The sequence below is a fragment of the Physella acuta genome, unplaced genomic scaffold (assembly GCF_028476545.2).
Source record: "Physella acuta isolate Inbredline_101_S28 unplaced genomic scaffold, ASM2847654v3 ptg001294l, whole genome shotgun sequence".
NCBI classification, from domain to species: Eukaryota; Metazoa; Mollusca; class Gastropoda; family Physidae; genus Physella; species Physella acuta.
In genome coordinates, this window is record NW_026732809.1 from 51,691 (window position 1) to 71,123 (window position 19,433).

The 19,433-nt window shown below is 34.7% G+C and overlaps 2 protein-coding genes across 8 annotated transcripts; both read left to right on the forward strand.

The window, feature by feature from the left end:
* Window positions 1–731: 731 nt before the first annotated feature.
* LOC131958137 (baculoviral IAP repeat-containing protein 3) lies at window positions 732–5,797 on the forward strand. Of its 7 annotated transcripts, none has more exons than XM_059323018.1 (4): window positions 732–797; window positions 1,617–1,668; window positions 4,201–4,252; window positions 4,906–5,797. In XM_059323018.1, the coding sequence occupies exon 4, from the start codon at window positions 4,925–4,927 to the stop codon at window positions 5,786–5,788; it is 864 nt and encodes a 287-aa protein (XP_059179001.1). In that variant the 5' UTR covers window positions 732–797; window positions 1,617–1,668; window positions 4,201–4,252; window positions 4,906–4,924; the 3' UTR covers window positions 5,789–5,797. The 7 variants fall into 7 exon arrangements, with proteins under 7 accessions (XP_059179001.1, XP_059179002.1, XP_059179003.1 ...); XM_059323019.1 differs by lacking the exon at window positions 732–797 and adding an exon at window positions 857–901; XM_059323020.1 differs by lacking the exon at window positions 732–797 and adding an exon at window positions 1,377–1,393.
* Window positions 5,798–16,214: 10,417 nt separating this feature from the next.
* LOC131958140 (tropomyosin) lies at window positions 16,215–19,183 on the forward strand. Its single transcript, XM_059323027.1, has 6 exons — window positions 16,215–16,500; window positions 16,822–16,945; window positions 17,432–17,581; window positions 17,901–18,556; window positions 18,869–18,902; window positions 19,030–19,183. The coding sequence occupies exons 1-6, from the start codon at window positions 16,402–16,404 to the stop codon at window positions 19,113–19,115; spliced, it is 1,149 nt and encodes a 382-aa protein (XP_059179010.1). The 5' UTR covers window positions 16,215–16,401; the 3' UTR covers window positions 19,116–19,183.
* Window positions 19,184–19,433: the final 250 nt, after the last annotated feature.

Here is a 19,433-nt window from a genome sequence, read left to right on the forward strand (position 1 = left end):
TTGAAAACCCGAACAGGCCAGTAATGAGTATCCTATTCCTATGTTCTTATTTTGTGCTTGTATATATATATATATATATATATATATATATATATATATATATATATATATATGGGGGGGGGGGTCTAAAAAAAATTTTGCGGGGTGGCCCTTTTTTTCTAGTTCCGCCACTGCTACAAGGCAGTAGTTGTTTGATTTTGGAGTTGTCTCTCCTAGAAGAGTGGCTGTCCCCAGCTAACGAGCCTCATCTGCCCGAGGGTTCGAACTCATGCCTTTGTACAGTGTAAAAAGCCTAATTGAGTATCGTACTCTATTAGAATGAAATCTGACGTGGTCAGGACGTAAAAAAAACTTCCTGTTCATGATTTAAACTATTTCTAGCGTAAATGTAGACCAAGTTTTTTTAAGGGGTGGGTGGGGTGAGAGGTGGAGCGAGGAGAATATTTAACTATTGATAAATATTCCATGATTAAAAGTTGTAATAATTTGGTCTTGAGTTGTTAAAGACGTTTTTTTATATCGATTTAAGATATCGATTTTTTTTTTCAAGCGATTGCAATGTTTAAAAATATTTGATAGACATAAGCAATGTTTACCTATTTTTTCGGGAATTTTAGAATTGAAAGATATGCTATATGTAGGCTATGTAGATCTATATAAATAGGACTAGTGTGTGTGTGTGTTTCTATGTGTGTATGAATGTTGCAAATAAACTGCGGGTCTTTTAAAATTTATCGTGGTGAGGTAAGAGTTGGATTTATAGGCATACTATGATACTGAAGTTCCAAAATTAGATGGTAAGCAATTGTCACTGGTAAATTTAAACAGAAAGGGAGCCTTATTACTTTATGTATCTTCCTTTGGTTTCCATTTATTGTTTACTTCAGCCAAACAGATGTGGGTAGGTATCAATTAGTCCATAGTGGTGCCAGATCGTGGAATTGGGTGTTTACATTTTCTGATTCAGAAACAAATTTTTCAATCCGTCGAAAAACGTAGCTTTCTATTTTGGTGTAGGCCCTATACCTAAAGCTTTAAAGAAAAAAAATTAAGGTTGTTTTATTTTATATATTTTTAATTTGAACCTATAACATGAGTTAACGAGTTTTGAATATTGTTATTTGTGGAAAAATCTTCCGTTATTTCCATGTAAGAGATACGCTAAAAGATTAACCGACTTTCAGTATCGATTTTCAAAAGACTACTATTAGGCCTAGATATGTCTCTAAAGAATCATGCACAAATATTATTAATCAAACTGTTAAGTTCATTAACAACGCACATACTCTGGGATTTCCCGATTATAGAAATTTTACCAAACTAGGTGTAACTTCAGTGCATAATAATACAATTAATGCATGTTTTCGTAGTTACCACTATGCATTTATGACAAGTATAACAATATTTTAAAACCTGTAAAATAAACCCACCAAATTATGTTATTGGTTACTGCGTTATCAGTGTTCTATATTATTTAAAATGTAACTTCCGGCGTAAACAGAAAGGTAGTTTTCGATGAGGTGTTTGAATGTGTTTCTCAGTTTGCTTGTATGAAGTAGCTATGTGAAAAGTAAGAGATGGGTTGGTAGCTTAAATAACCAAGGTTTCTGTTTCAGATGTGTAGTCGAAAAGCACAGACTTTGATTCACTGCGAGCTTAATACAATAAGTAAGTTTTTAAAAGCCCATTAGTTTAGATATGATTCGATTAGTTGTGTAGATCTTACATAGAAAGTTTTACATTTTACACAATTCAAAGCTTACCGTAACTTACAGACTTGCCAGGAAAAAGTTTCGCATTGTTAAAAGTGGTCAGAAGTTTTTACGTTATAGCCTACGTACAGTCGTTGCGGTAAATGCAGTTAAGTTAATGCAGGCCTGTCCATTTTTCCCTCTCTCTCTTGTGTGTAATCGCTGTAATCGCCGAGGTTCGTGTCCATTGACTGTGTCAGGTTTCTGTAGCCTGCTATAACAGATATTTAGACCAGTGGCGTCACTAGGGTCGGTGTCATTCAGTATGGTAACAAAGGGTGTCACCACATCCCCCTCCACTCTGAAAATGTAGCAGTTTCGGTTAGGTGTCACCCCTCAACCATACTAATTTCTTATTTTAACTGGATAAAACATTGTTTTGACAGTAAAGTTTACGATATTTTGATTTTGTGCCCCCCCCCCCCCCGTAAAATGGTGTAACCTGGTGCAGACCCACTCCCCGGCATCCCCCACCCCGCCTTGTGACGCTGCTACTTCAGATACAGCTTGACCCGTCGCTTCGATAGGATCTGATCCCTAAATGATAAGGACACAACATAGAAAATAATTAATTATCAAATTTTATAACGTTTTAAAGTCATTTTCAAAATCAAGGATAATCCATCATGGAAAGAAATATCAACAAACTTCTTAGTCACCCTTAGCAACCTTACAGTTATTCGGTCAATAAAGATGAGGCATAACTTTATGCCATTCAGATTTTCATAAAGTGGAATGTCAACACATTAGTAATTTAAATACTTATGTAGTTAACTGATTCTTACTCAAGTAATAAAGCTATGACATTCTCCTGCTTTAAATCATACCTGATCCATAAATTACTTTTAAAGTCTGGTACGTCTAATTATATTAGTCTATAGTTAAAGTTATTTTTTTTAGAAATACCCTGAAATAAAACGAAATCCTTCAATAGCAACAACAAGATAAAATGTATTTAAAATCAAGCCGTAAAAACATTTTTTAAATGTACCCCATTGAGGTTAGTAAATTCTGACGAATGTAAAAAAGAAAACTCAACTAAAGATGAATAATAACTAAACTGGTCCTACTTGCTAAGAAAAATACGCCACAATCTTTAGCGCGTGATCTTACAGTCACAGCTAGAACGAGATTTAATAGGCTACTACTTGACAAGGCGGTATTAACTTGACTGTTCACGATCACTGAGGTGAATCAGGACGCAGCGTTAGCCGACCGCGACCGGCAGGCGCAAAAGGCAGGCGTGTGTGTGACAGTTCAGTGGCTTCATACTTTAAGATTAGTGTTGACGAACGTTACCTAAAATTAAAACAACTGTAGAATGTTATACGATATGGAAACAGGTAATTTATTTAAGTGACTCTAAACTTGTATTTGTTTTTGCGCGACAAGCTAGCACGTTTTCAGTTCAGTTTTTAGCTAAATAAACTAATTAGGCCTAATACATACTTTTAGATCTATTAAAAAATTAAAATTAAAGTTAATATTAATTTTTATAGAAACTACTGATGTTTTAAAGTTTGAATGATGGACTTTCTTTATTGTTAAATGATCAAGTATTGTATTAAAAATGGCGAATGTTTTATATAATAATGTAATCTATGGTTTGCCCGATGTTCGGGTTTTCATTACTTTACAATTTCGGGTTTTCCCGGGTTTTCCCGGGTGTTCCCAGATGTTCCCGTAATACCGATTTCGAAATAGTTTGATGATTTTTCTCTGTTTTTATTTTTAGAGGGTAAGTAAAACAAACAAATGACAAACAGTAGTCTTAATGGACTATGATACTTGGTTTGAATTTATATTAGGCATTGCGTAAAGCAATTTAATTATTAATTGCAAGCCTTAGGCTTATATAAAATAATTTACTACATCTATAAGACTAAAGAGCTATGTCCTTTTCGTCTAACCCTTTGAACTTTGCATTACCAAATGAAAACTCAACCTAATGAATAAATTAAATAAAAACTGCATACGTCTTCATTTAAATTCATGAAGCTGTTGTGTATACACCATTTTAAAAACACATGAAACTTCCATATATTTGTCATATGTAGTTAAATATCTCTTTTATTTGTTTGTTGTAAATCATAAAGTAATGCTTACAAATAATGGTAATGCTTGACTTTATAATACGCCAGTTGTGTTAGCTTTCAGGAATTTCCTAGAATTGATGAATGATCATAACGGAAAAGTTGGTAAATTGTTCATGCTTACATAATTTGTCAAATCCTGCTCTTTAGTTCTGAACGCTTTAGATATTTATTTCTATTTAGCAAAGTGGACCAACATACTTTTCGTTACGTAGGTTTATATGTTTTTATTAGCCTTAAACTATTGTATGAAGCATTTTAACATATTTTACCGCCAATAACATCTTATTTTAAGTCGTTTATTTCTATTTGTATTCAGACTAATAAATATTTACAATTTTTTTTTACTGTCTAAGAAAACTGTACATGCAGCTGTAGCCAGGAAGAAAAATGAACATATTTTATCAGGTGAGTCAATGATTTATTTATTTTCACATTTTGGCTGTGTTTAATGGTTCTATATTGAAGTAAAGTAAGATTATATATATACAATGGCGTAGCGAGGTCGGGTGTCACCCGGTGCGGCACTTAATGGTGTAGCCCCCCCAGAGGCGTTCCCGGGGACAAACTTTCAATTTTCGATTTGCACCCCCCCCCTCAAACTTTCGATTTGCATCCCCCCCCCCCCACTCAAACTTTTCTCTATATATTTTGCTTTTTTTGCCTTGGTGTCAACCCCCTAAATGATGTCACCCGGTGCGGTCCGCACCCCCCGCCCCCCTTCGCTACGCCACTATATATATATATATATATATATATATATATATATATATATATATATATATATATATATATATATATATATATATATATATGTGTGTGTGTGTGTGTGTGTTATACGTATTTACACACAGACAAAACAGGACATGACCAGGACAAGATAGCATCGGATAGGATAGGATATGACAGACAGACAGACCGGGACGGTACGATACGGTACGGGACAGGACAGACACAAAGACGAACACACACACACACACATACTCACAAGTTATATGCAGAGAGAGAGACAATAGTAGGAGAGACATGAAATAAATGTGCAGTAATTAATTTTTTATCAGGTTATTCCACAATCAAATCATGGACAACAGTTTTGTTGAGCGAGTACTGGGATTAGAAGGGGAACAGATTAACGCCATCTTTAATACTTTCTTCAAGGAGATCTCCGCCTTGACCAGTGTGATGGAGTATCCTTACATTTTTCTTATCTATTGTGTCTGGACCCTCCGTGAGGCAGGGAGTAATGTCAACACCGAGAGCCTGATGGACTGCGCAGAGAAGCTGCTCAGTGATGTAGGCGAGAGGTGTTTGGGCTTACTTCTGCAATCGGATGTAGAGAATGGTTTAAAAATGAAAGCGAGAAATTTTCAAACTCGGGAGGTAACTCTAAGTAACGAGGCGAGAGTGAGTGATAATGTTTCAAGTGTTTCTGATAAACAAACGTCAGCGTCGAGTAGGGAGGATGGCCAGAAGGGAAGTAGTAGAGCTGTGGCTGGTCAACATGGAAGAGATGAGGTTGATGGATTTCTGACGTCAGGGGATGTAGATTTTACTGCGTTGAGTGGTGCAGCGTTAGATTACAGCGAGATATCCGCTCAGGCGAGTGGGGACGATACAACAACAGAACATACAGGAGCCTGGGCTTTAGCAAGTGTTGGAAGTTCGTTAGCGACTGTGAACACTTCAGTAGACCAAGATACAAGGATAACGAGGAGAGATAGAAATAATTTTTCTCGAGTTGAGGAACACCTCATGGCCGTGAAGAATGAAAATACAATTCTGGAAGGAGAGAGGAAGTGCTTGCAGTGTAGAAGGAGTCCCCGGGGGGTGACGTTCTTGCCCTGTGGTCACTTCACCACGTGCAGGGAATGTTCTGTCCCCATGTATGTCTGCTCGTTGTGTAACAAAAATATTTTAGCGACCGTTGATACGTATTTAAGTTGAAGAATAAAAGCATAAAGCAAAGAAAGAAAAACATAATTTGGTTTTAAATTGTGTAACAATTCAGAATTGATTGATCAGAGGTAAAAGACGAGATTAAATATTGAAGGGCAGCAGCAAAGGTAGAAGAGAGAAGCAGGTGTAAAAACAGGACTTGACTTTCCTGATAAAGAAAATATAATATGATACTATACTATATTATATCTATATAATATTAGTGGGCAAATCCTGTTGTAAAAATTCTCAAAAAAGTTTGGTGAGAAGATGATTGTAGATAGCTTTTTGAAGATAATATTTCTATTTTATTGTCTTAACTACACGTAATATTCTGCTATACTTGTGTTGATATTTTCAGAATCGTATTTTATGTTTTTTTTACACATTTTTAAGTCAATTGGCTCAATAAAAATACACAAGCAGTAGGGTTAAAATTGTGTGAAAAAACAAAGTTTAAAGCTTAAATAAACCTAAACACATTTATAGGTAACAAGTCTTTTGTCTCTATTTGTTCCTTTCCGATATTCTTTTGAGATATGCTGAATTTAAAGAATTATATCCTTCCTCTTGATATATTACTATTAATTAGATCAGTGATAATTGTGATGTGAGAAATGCTATATTTACCATCCTTTTTACATTAGCATTATACCTCAGTGAGAGAGCATTTTGTGGTATTACGATTCAGCTTCAATTTCGTAGTCCACCGTCATTGCACGTAGAAAAAAGGGTTCAAATGCAGAAATCTATGATACAAGTATAGAATGTGACTACGAAGTAATTGACTTTGTACAAGTAAAATGCAACAATACATTTCATTTTGAGTGTGTACATTTTATTTTTACGCCAGGCGCTGTCAGAATATTTCAGTGATACAATTATTATTTTTTTCATACATGACATGCGAATCCCCAGCCTTCCTTAATTTCCCTAATGTGAGTCAGGTACCCATAAGAGCTCGATGGACTCAGGGAAGTTCTAGAGACACGAATCCGACCCAGATTCGAACTCGAGATCTTCACTCTCGCAGCTGTAGTATTTAGTAAAAATTATTTCTCTAAAATATCTACAATAATAGGAATAGATAAAAAATACAAATATGCCTATATAAATAAATAAATATATATATATATATATATATATATATATATATATATATATATATATATATATATATGTATATATATATATACATACATATATATATATATATATATATATATATATATATATATATATATATATATATATATATATATATATATATATATATATATACAAATATATATCGGGAATACTAAACATTACAAACGAATAATTAATGAAAGAGCAGTCAGCCTTTTAAAATACCGACGTAGCTGTCAAGTAAATAAATAAAAAAAGCAATGAAACAGTTGTTGCCCTATATAGACTATACTTATGCTTTACGTAACTTGTTAGCGAGCTTTGAAGAAGTTGTTTTAGCTCTTGATCAAAACCTTTAAGCAAAGTTTGAATTCTTATTTATGTCATGCGCTTTAGTCTTCGATCTAGTTGTAGTTAGGGTTACATTAGTAGTAGTAAGACGAAAATAATATAGTATGCTTTTAGCCAGATAGGCTTATGTCTACATTTTTACTTTCTCGTCTACTGAGTACAGAAGCAGTTGAAAATACGAAATCTATTGTCTGTTCTGTCTATCCGTCTGTCTGTCTGTCTATGCATTAACACCATAACTTGAGTATCGTTTCAGCTGAGTTGATGAAATTTAATATACAAATATTATATCAAATTTGTAGTTTTGTATTGACTTTTCAGCGATTTCCGGTAAACGGAAGTGGCACATTTTCGGCTTTTCAAAAGTACGATTTTAGGTAGACGAAATTTCATGTATAAGTAAAAATATTTTATCTACTGATTTCTTTCAAATAATGTGTGCTTTCCGACGACCGGAAGTAGCACTTTACGCTACTTCCGATTTCTCAAAACAAACCATAAGAATGTAACTTTTTAGCGCAATTTCCATACGGACAATTGCGATTATTAACTCGTCAAGGAGTGTGTCCTCAGCTTTAAGTCGTATCTCCTCCTCAACGAAGCAATATCGAGGACTAGTTCCAAAAGCAAATATGTTAAGTAAGTTCCGAGGATGATTGTGGGCCCAAAAAAATTCCCGGAATTCCTTCCTGGATTTCCCGGAAAAGCCAAAAAACCTCGAAAATGCAGTTTTTTGCCCATATCTCGGCAACCAGACCACTTAGCGACTTGAAACATTTACCAATCGATTCCTGCCATAATTTAGAACAATATTGCCGAAGAAAGTTTTCAAAAATATCCTTTCGTTTGGTCACAATTTTTTTTTAATTGCATAAACACCTACAAACCGATCGTTCTCCTAGCTTGAACGCACCCCAGCATTATATCTATTTTTAGATAACATAAGGAAATTGCGCTTAAATTGTCACTAGACTTTTTATTAACTTGTTTTCTCTATCTTTTGTATCTTCCGTCATGAGCAGAAACTTGACACCAAAACTTCGAACGCTTCTACCAGAACGATTTATTTCAAACTTTGTATGTAGGTCGCGCCTCGATGACAAGTATTGTGACAATAAGTTATATCATTGTCTAGCTTTTTAAAAAATAATTATGTTTTTCTTTATAAAGTACTAATTTTCCTGACTATTGTTTACATTCAATTGGTGCGGAATTATTTTTTTCTACGCGATTCTATTCAATTAAAAAAAAACGTAAATGTTTAAAATAAAGCGGGAGTGATCTCCACTAATCTTTCTCGTATATTCTTTTAAAAAAGTAAGGCGGAAGGCACTTTCAGTGCAATCGTGTAATAAAAATGTTTTTACAAGCTTTTATTTAACATGCTTCCTCTGTGTGTGTTACTATCTGTCTGTCGGCATGGATCGAAACTGCCAAGCGAAATTTCGATCACTTCTAACTGACCGATTCGTTTCAATTATTTGAATAGTAGTGTATTGTTATGTATTTTTTAAAAATCGTTTATTTTCTCCTTTTTAGCGCACAATTATACAAAAGCTTGTTATTAGAACGTTTTTCATGCATTTTAAATACGTAATACTTTAAGAAAAAATACAATTGAGTAGAAAAAAATAATTGCGCACCAAAATGAATGTAAACATTGCATGCATGATTGAGAGAAATATTGGTGCTTTAAAACATCTAATTAAGTAACATTTTATGTCACAGTGTATTGTCGTTGAGTCTTTACCTACTTGAAAAGTTTGAAGTGATATTTATTGAGAAATGGGAAACAGCATAAAGTACTACTTTCGGTCTCATAATAACACTCATAATTTAACAGAGCCAACATAATGAGACCTTACAGCTATGTGGTCGTCCATATATGACGTCAAGCTCGTAGGGGGGGGGGGGTCCGTAGTTTTGTGACGGTGTGTGATGAGGGGGAGGGGAGGGGTTCATATAGTGTGACGTCACTTTTTTTGCATTATAAAAAAGCAATGTTAGAAAACGAGTTTAAGCCGTTATTTCGCGTTTAAAAAACGGTTTTGATAAATTGTGATAGGAATTGATTAAAACACTCTATTTTGACAGAGTTCAGACAAGATTTTAGAAAAATATCGATGTTTTAAGAAAAATTCAATAACAATTTTGAGGGGGGGGGTTGTAGGCTGAGGTGTGACGTAATATTAGGGGGGGTGTTGGCTTTTTGTAACGACGTGTGACGGAGGGGAGGGAGGAGGTAAACATCGTCAAAAATAGCGTGACGTCATTTATGGATGACCCCTATGCATACAATTTTGTTAGCCTTAGTGAAACTACACTTACGTTATCGCTTTTTTTTTAGAAACCGGAAATATAGTAAAGTACAACTTCCGTTTATTGGAGGTCACTCAAAATTAAAAATAATCTAAGTATAAGATTTTACACTTGTAAATGTAATTTCGTTTACCTGACTGAAACAGCACTCAAGTTAAAGTGTTTACATGTATTAAATTGTATGTACAGTATTTTCTCAACTTTTGAAATATTTCCGGTAACCGGATGCGATACCTTACTCAATTTCCGTGTAAACACTTTAACTTTAGTTTCACTAAGGTTAACAAAATTGTAAATGTAGCGCCGTACATAGACTGTATTTTCCTAATAAGTATTCATTTGAAATAAAAGCTGGTTGACTATAAAAAACTATATTTAAAAAAAAAATTAAAATGTTTCTATAGTTACAAGTCAGGTTTTTAGTGTTTATTTTAATTTTAAAGTCGAATACAGCTGCATTGTTTACTAATTATTAATTATTTCATCACTGTTTTCGGTAACTCATGAATAAAGTTTCAGAAAGATTTCAGAAGATAAAATAAGAAGGTTTAGTGTTACGATACGTTACAGTTGGATTATTTTATTGATATGGTAAAGGATAGTTTAAATGGGTACGACATAAGTTTACATATACACTGTGTAAGTGCTATTAAATTTCGAAATATAACATTTAGTTATAAGTATATTTCACTTTAAAAAATAAAACTTTAGAGTGGGCAGAGATTTTTCTCCTGTTTCCGCTAAGTTGTTTTGATTCTAAACATCTGTAATCTCTACTGTAGACCTCGAGACAATGATTATAGCTGGGACCACGTTTTAAAGGCGTCAGCGTTCAACTTTCATATCAATGATATCAATAATCAGTAATCAACTCAAATGTTTCACATACATTTTATTACAACGATATCGGTAGTATACATTTGATACATTGAAATCACAAGCCAAACAGTTAGAAGACTAGTTAAACGGGGCTTATAGCTTTAGAATGTTGATTTGTCAAATTGTGTTGGCTGCTGATGTGAACAAATATGGCTTCTATGTATTTTAATCTATGTATTGTAAGTTTTTGTTCTAAAATCTCAGGGTTTCTTTCAGGCGTTTGTTTCCCGAGAGATCTTGTAACCAGAGGGAGAGGGGGAAGGCAATGGCTAAAGGTTGTATTTTCTATATAATTTATAGAATTTTTCTAGTTCATTCGGGAGGAGGACGGTGGAATTACTCCGGACAAAGGCCTGAAAGAAACTCTGCGATTATTTGTTATAGGGTTTTAAAGCACGAGCTGAGTGTATAGACCGAACCACTTATTAAAATGTGTAGACTATAATCATGCTAATAAAATGTGTATTTGACTTTGAAATATGTTGAGTCCATATTAATGTATAGCACGGAACGGGTTCAAATAAGTGGAGCGACCCTGAGTCCACCCAGCTCTGATGGGTACCTAACTTACCTTATGGAAACAAAAAGCTGGACACAGTGCTGACCATGCTATCGCTTCATATGCCGAGGTTTCTGAGGCAGATGAACTCTACTTCATCTGTCCCTAGTGTCTTGGGAAATGATGATGATGCTGATTGATGTATAGTTGACTTTAGCAAATACAACAACAGAATCAGGCAAACTATTTGTTTCTATAATGTTTTCAATAGTGTCAAAAGTTTATGTGATATACAAGTTTAGCAAGAAACAGGTTTATATTGCTGATTATCAGGTGCATTTTAACCAGAATTGTATAAAGAATTTACAATGGTTTTTGTCACTATACGTTACTGTAACATTCAGACATAAAGTCTATAGTTTACAAAGATCAGACTTTACGTGCCAAGGTTAATTTTTTTTATCGCCTTATCCATATAGTTAGAGATTTCTTTGCATTACGTGTCTTGTAAGTTTTAGTTTTTCCGGTTTTATCTTAGTAAAGTATGTATGTAGACACTAAGGTAGCAGCGAGGTGGTGGGGTGGGGGTAAGAACAAAATATGGAATATCACTACCACATAAGAAAAATATGAGTTTTACACTTATTGTAATGTTGACAGACACTTATTGTGACGTTTGTCTACTGTACCAGCCCGTGCGTCATCTAGATCCGTATACGTTCTAACAGGCGCTTGTCACGGCAAGTCACTGACCTATCCTGTGCTAGACAACACTTGTGATTGTGAGCCTTTGGTCAGTTTTACACTAATATCTTGTATTAATTATACTTTTAAAAATTTCGACCTATGAAAATGGTTGCTAGTTAGTCAAGAAATACAAAAGACGGTAAAAAGTATTAATAGGGCTGGTAAGTAGGTCACCAATCAGTTCTATGGCTCTTGCAGGTTTTATTGAGCCGTAGAACTGGTTGGTGACCTACTTACCAGCCCTATTACCGTGATAATATAATAATTAGATGGATTGGACACACCTTGCACAAATCAACAAACAACATCACCAGATAGGCATAATTTATTTAAAATCCATTATGAAAGAAGAAAGTGGGTAGGTCAAAACAAATTTGGTAAGGATCAGTAGTCAGTGAGGGATTGGCGTGGTCGAGTAAAGCTATGGTTGCTAAACCGAAAAGTCTCCAGTTTGAACCCTCGGGCAGATGAGGCTCGTTAGCTGGGGACAGACACTTTATACACATTGACGGCTGCATAAGTGAGAATCTGTCATACAGTGTTTCTTCCAGACTTTTTTCTCCGGGGGGGGGGGGCACTTGAAATTTTCGGGGGGGGGGGGCGGTAGACTTTCTTCGGGGGGGCGGACACTGTTAAAAGTATATATTTTCTATATAAATTAGATAAATTTCGTTTCGTTCGGGGGGGGGGGGGAGGCGCCCCCCCGAAGAGATTCCTGGAAGAAACTCTGCTGTCATGTATCTAATCGTGTGTAAAACAAATACAGTGGGCAAGAGTTTGAAAGCATACAACACATTTTCTTCTTTTAAAAAATGGTGTAATAATAAAACTACTTTGTTTGAACTAGATAGGGGTGTTATCTTTTATCATGCAGCTTTTTCATTGGTTACGGGATGGTGGCAGGTGGTAGCAGACGTACGCGTTGTTTGCTATGTATTTTTTTTTACTACGTGGGGGGGGGGGGGGAGCATGGGGCGTGTGGTGGGTCAATGACGTCAATCTGTTGTTTAATGTTAAGTAACAAAGTTCCCTTACAAATCTGAAGGTCTATGGGGAGGGTGAAGTAGAGTTTACTTGTTTCTGTGGACTCGGCATATGAAGCAGTCTATGAATATAGGCATTAATGGTTTTCTAAAGATATCGTTATAATAACAATACGTCTGCAAGACGTCACTACTTAAATATGTTGGCACAAAACTAATTTCTCTAACTTGCTGAAGATTAAAACGTGTTTTAAAAGCAATAATTAAAATTTACTCCTCACCAGCTCTGTAAATATAGGAAGAAGATTGTATTTTGGAGAGAGATGGGGGGGGGGGGAGTCATACACGTCAACTTTCTAAAGAACTATCTGACTTGTGTGACATTATATGATAATGAAAAGTGAGGAACAAATTAAATACCTAAAAGTAACTTAAAATTGTCAAAATAGGACGTTACACGTTCTGACTTCCCTCTCCACCCCCAACTCTTCCACCCCCCCCCCCACTCTCTTCTTCTCCCCCCCCCCCCGTTCATCCGTTTCTCCTCGTCACAGTGTTTAATTAGTGCCTGAAACCCCAATCCATCCAATGAGGTTTGTATTATAGTATAAATTACCAATATTTATCGTGAGTGTGTATTTGAGTGGGGGGTGGCACTTTTTAACGTGTATACTTGGTAATTCGATACAGTTAACTGGCTTACGCTGGCGAAGTATCGTTTAGTTTTAAAACGTTTTATTTAAATTGACTGAATCAAGATAACATCTGTTTATTTTGCTGAGTAGCCTTTTAACCACATACACACACTTCACATTTAATCCACACAGAAGATATTTAACATTAAGGGATTGTACTCTAGGAAGTAAAATGGATTGTTCGTGAATATTGGTTTCCCTTTGATTGTGATAAAATAAAATTTCAGAGAGGAAAACGACATTGTTAACTTGGTCTTTTGATTAAATAAATAGCAGTTTTATATATCGATACCTGAGTATCAAAAAATGTTTCACTGTAATATGTATTCGTTTTCTTAGAGATATTATCATCCATTTTCTTTTCTAAACATATTCAGTTTCCAGGCCTCGAAATAGTTTAAAAAATGAGACTACATTACTAAAACAAGAAATTGATATGAAGTGAACATTTCGTGCAGTTTAATTTAGGTTTAAAAAAATTATAGACATTTGTGTTGATTTGAGTATTAGTCTCATAATTATCAGCTTTGTTAGCATGTTAGCAAGATTTGTGCTCACTAATTACCGGTGGCTAATGAAGAATGTCCCTTGTGTGATCGAAAACCAGTGGCGCAACAACCGTGCAACAACCGTGCAACAACCGTGCAACAACCGTGCAACAATCATGCAACAACCATGCAACAACCGTGCAACAATCATGCAACAACCATGCAACAATCATGCAACAACCGTGCAACAACCGTGCAGCAACCGTGCAACAACCGTGCAACAACCGTGCAACAACCGTGCAACAATCATGCAACAACCATGCAACAATCGTGCAACAACCGTGCAACAACCGTGCAACAATCATGCAACAACCATGCAACAACCGTGCAACAATCATGCAACAACCATGCAACAACCATGCAACAATCATGCAACAACCGTGCAACAACCGTGCAGCAACCGTGCAACAACCGTGCAACAACCGTGCAACAACCGTGCAACAATCATGCAACAACCATGCAACAACCATGCAACAATCATGCAACAACCGTGCAATAACCGTGCAACAATCATGCAACAACCATGCAACAACCGTGCAACAACCGTGCAACAATCATGCAACAACCGTGCAACAACCGTGCAACAATCATGCAACAACCGTGCAACAACCGTGCAACAACCGTGCAACAACCGTGCAACAACCGTGCAACAACCGTGCAACAATCATGCAACAACCGTGCAACAACCGTGCAACAATCATGCAACAACCGTGCAACAACCGTGCAACAACCGTGCAACAACCGTGCAACAACCGTGCAACAACCGTGCAACAATCATGCAACAACCATGCAACAACCATGCAACAATCATGCAACAACCGTGCAATAACCGTGCAACAACCATGCAACAATCATGCAACAACCGTGCAATAACCGTGCAACAACCGTGCAACAACCGTGCAACAACCGTGCAACAACCGTGCAACAACCGTGCAACCAAAATGAACAATGTTTATGGACCCTCAAGCTCCAGACCTTGAACTTTTAAAGTTAATAAATCCGGAGACTCCATTTTCACTTTCTCCTATACGAAGTACAGATGAAGTATTGTAATTGTGCAAAAATTTCCAAGTCGTAATTTTTACAAAATTGACGTTTTATACCTCTCCCCCCCCCCCCCGCCCCCCCCCCTCCCCCCGCCCCCACCCCCTGAGTCGGAAATACTTAGTTTAGTATTTTGTCTGTATTTCTCTGTGTCTGTGTGTGTCTGTGTGTGTCTGTCTGTCTGACTATGTGTGAACACGATAACTTGAAGACCTACACAAGTAGTATTGTTGACATGACGTACAGATGCAATAGAAAAGCGTAGAACCCGTATAAAAATAAAAATAAATGACATTTACCGAGCAAAGCATGGAGAATACCATTATCTGCTGGCCTTACGCTATTATTATCAATGAACTAGAGTAGCAACCAGACTATCTGGAGATAAAATACCTCCAAGAAAGTGCCAATATAGATAATGAGCAGTAAACTTCCTTTATGTAAAATGGCGTTTCGCCAAACGGCATTTAGTAAATGTTTCAGTATCAGATCGACAAGAAAAAAAATATTCCAAAAAAAAATGTAAATAGATAGGAAGATATTACTTTTTTATTTGTCCTTAATAACGTCCCCTATAAAAGGTGTAATTTTTCAATACCGTAAATTTGGACAATTATGAGATTAAATACTTAAACGAAAAATTGAAAAATAACAAAGGGCTTATACTCCAAAATCAGCTCTTGATATTTTATATCAATTAGCTTCCCTTGGACCGTATTAAAAAAAACAATCATGCTTTAATACAAATAATACAAATGTATTCAGGTTTTATAAGCTCGTAGGCCAGTACTAAAATATTAATTTCTTTAATGAAATAAGTAGCACTTGGGTTTAATATCACCGAGGGTGAAATAAGAATCCCCAAACCTGTCTTTCCACTTAATTCATTGTTGATATTTTTAGAACTTTTTAGCCTCTACCCATTTTCAGTTTCAGTTTACATTATACCACACAAATCTAAATAAAAATAGTTGTAGTAATTTCAAAATCCAATCGACTCCATTTCCTAACCTGTCTTTCCACCTCATTCATTGTTGATATTTCTAGAAGTTTTCTGCGTCTAGCCATTTTCAGTTTCAGTTTACAAAAAAAAAAAAATCTAAATTTTTTTTTTTTTTTTTTTTTGTAATTTCAAACTCGAATGTTTGCCAATCCGGTTATATTTCTTTTTCTTGTGACTATAAGTTTTAGCTTGAGTCTAAATCAAATACTTTTTTTAAAACAAAAAACTTTTTGTCATTAAAGTTCAATGGGAATAACCGATATTACCCATTATTTATGAATCTAAGGGCAGGATTGCATCACAATTTAATTATTTTGAAAAATCCAATTTTATTTAAAAATCGAATACTTACAACTCGATTGTACATGTTTGTTTTAATTTTGCTTAGTGATTATTTCTTTAATTAATCAAAACTCGTCTAACAAGATGCGTCCAAAGAGTCAAATTGTTGCTGTGTCCTCTCTCATGTTCTGTCTAGAGGAGCAAGAATCTCTGTTGGTGCCGCTGCTTCAGTTCATCAAAAATGTCAGGAATTACTTTTTTCTGATTTAACTATTTCGCATAAGTTATTGTTTGTTTGTTTTAAAATATGAATAGCAATTAATTACTTTTAATTTTTTGTGATGTGAGGTTGTAGAGTTTGAAATATGTAACCCAAATATATGTAAATGAGATGAATTTATGAAAAGTACGGTGCAGCAGTAAAAAAAAATGTCAGTATAATAGTAAAAAATTTTAAATGTATATTTTGTAAGAAATGTGTATCTATTAAAAATGTTTATACAAAAAATGTGTATATGAAAAATAATGTTTATCTATACAAAAATTGTTTCCACGTTTCACCAGGCACTAGACGAAGGAAGATCTTGGTTAGAAGAGAAAAACAAAGAAGATTCAAATTTCTGTGATATTTGCCAGCTACTTGATAACGCATCTACAACTGTTTTAACCAAATGTTCGGAAATTATTAGTAAGTAATGGTAACCGTTGTTTGCTGACATATATTTGGACCTTTCATATAGAGATTATTTCTACGTAATTAAAAAAATACGAATCTTTAAAACACATATATAAAGAGTTATATCGTACACAGTTACTCATATATATATATATATATATATATATATATATATATATATATATATATATATATATATATATATATATATGTGTGTGTGTGTATAATATATATATATATATATATATATATATATATATATATATATATATATATATATATATATATATATATATATATATTTATATTTATATATGTATTTATATATATGATATTTAATACTAATACACGAATAAATAAATAAATTGCATACTAATACATGCGTGTGCAATATTTTGATATTTAAAAATAAAATATTAAATATAACGTCACTTGTTGTTTAATGCAGAATATGATTTGATGTATTCACTCACTACGGTGTGCACAATATGTTTGCAGATAGAGATGCAGACAGAGAGGTCCTATCGCTGACTGAAAGCCCAGACAATCTTTCCTCTGAACCTCGCCTCTCTAGAGATAAATCTTCAGAAATTTTAGCAAGGCTAGAAAATCTGGAAACTCTCAAGCAAGACGTAGGAAAACTGGCAGGTATTCATTAGTAAACTTTAAATACAAATGATAACATACACTATATCATTTTAAACATTGTATTTTGTTATGTTATATCGCTTGCATAAAAAAATATCTGTTTATATTTATACTCTGGATAAAAGTGCAAATATTGATAATTGAAAAATGATTATCGTTGCATTAACAAAACATAGGTAGGTTAATTTATAGGAGAGATCATGCCTGCTTCAATATAATTAGATGATAAAAATGTTACATTAGGGTATTGCTAAATAAAAGTTTTAAATAAATTCGTGGTGAGATATACTTGTTTAATCAGTATTTCTGTATTTTTTAGGTCAACAAGATAATTTTCAGCAAACATTAGAAAAGTTCGAAAAATCTCTTTCTTCCTTGAAAAAGACAAACAAGCGCATGTCTAGCAAACTAACTAGAGTTGAGGAAAAGTTAAACAAATGCGAAGAGAAAGAGCAAGAAGCGGAGGAATATCAAAACACAATGGAAGAAAAATTAAATAAATTAGAAAAAAATCAAAACGACATCGAGGAACAACAAAGTGATATGGAGGAGAAGTTTAAAGACGTAATCTGCAGCCAAAAGGAGATCGATAAAAAAGCTACTGTTCTGGAACAATCGCTGATCGAAAGTGAGAAAAAAGTTGAAAATTGTTGCCAAGAAATTAACGCACAGAAGTCTAAACATGAAGACGACACATCCAAAATAGAAGATTTTAGAAGGGAGCTAACCGAGATAAACACAGACATCCAGACACAAGTCAAGTCACTGTCCAACAGAGTCCAGTTGCTGGAAGATGCCTTACGAGATTTGTCAGACCAACAAACCAGACAAGATGTGGCTGGAGCGGTAGAGCGGTTGACGCGCAGTGTAGATGAGCGGTTCGCCAAGAGCCGGGAGTCGTTAGACAGCTTGAGTCGGAGAATCTCAGACAACGAGTTTAGACAGACACTTAAATCTAGCAGTCTGGACGATAAGGTTTGTTTTGTGGGTGAAGACATGTACAAATTACATTTATAAAAACGTTTTCAGATTAAAAAAATAGTAATTCGCTTTGATGTATAATTTAAGTATCTTGTTACACTTAAACGTTAAATACACAACCTTTGATTTATTATTCCTTCTAAATCATTATCATGAGCAACGTTTTTCAACCTCCACCACAGCCTATATAAATAGTTGTACATTTTTGTTCTATAAAAATGACAACATTGCTACCATGATTTCATTCACTGCACAAAATGTACTTCTTATCTACATAATCTGTTTTAACTTCTTTTTCTATTTTAGGTTAGCGATTTAGGTAAAAACAAAGCAATCAGAGGTAAGTTAGCATAATGAAAATAAAACATGTTGAGAACACTTTATTCTAATGATTGGTACATTAATGTATGTTTAAGGTATGATATGCAAATGTTCATATGTAAAAAAAACATGAATTATTTTTTCAGATTTTACCTACAAATCAAAGAGCCTTGGGGTTTATCCAGGCTTTGGACATGGGACTCCATCTAAAAACAAAGAGAACAATGATTAATGGTAGTGGTATCATGGGAAACAAAGGTTACCGTTTCAACAATGTAATGAGGGAGTTACTAGCCCTGACGGTGGTTTCTTTCTGGTGAATGTCAACCCGGTACAGTAGGGACGAGGAGGTTTTTATGTACAGCAGGTATTTGTGTACTGGAAGTATTTGTGTACAGCAGGTATTTGTGTACTGGAAGTATTTGTGTACAGCAGGTATTTGTGTACTGGAAGTATTTGTGTACAGCAGGTATTTGTGTACTGGAGGTATTTGTGTACTGGAGGTATTTGTGTACAGCAGGTATTTGTGTACTGGAGGTATTTGTGTACT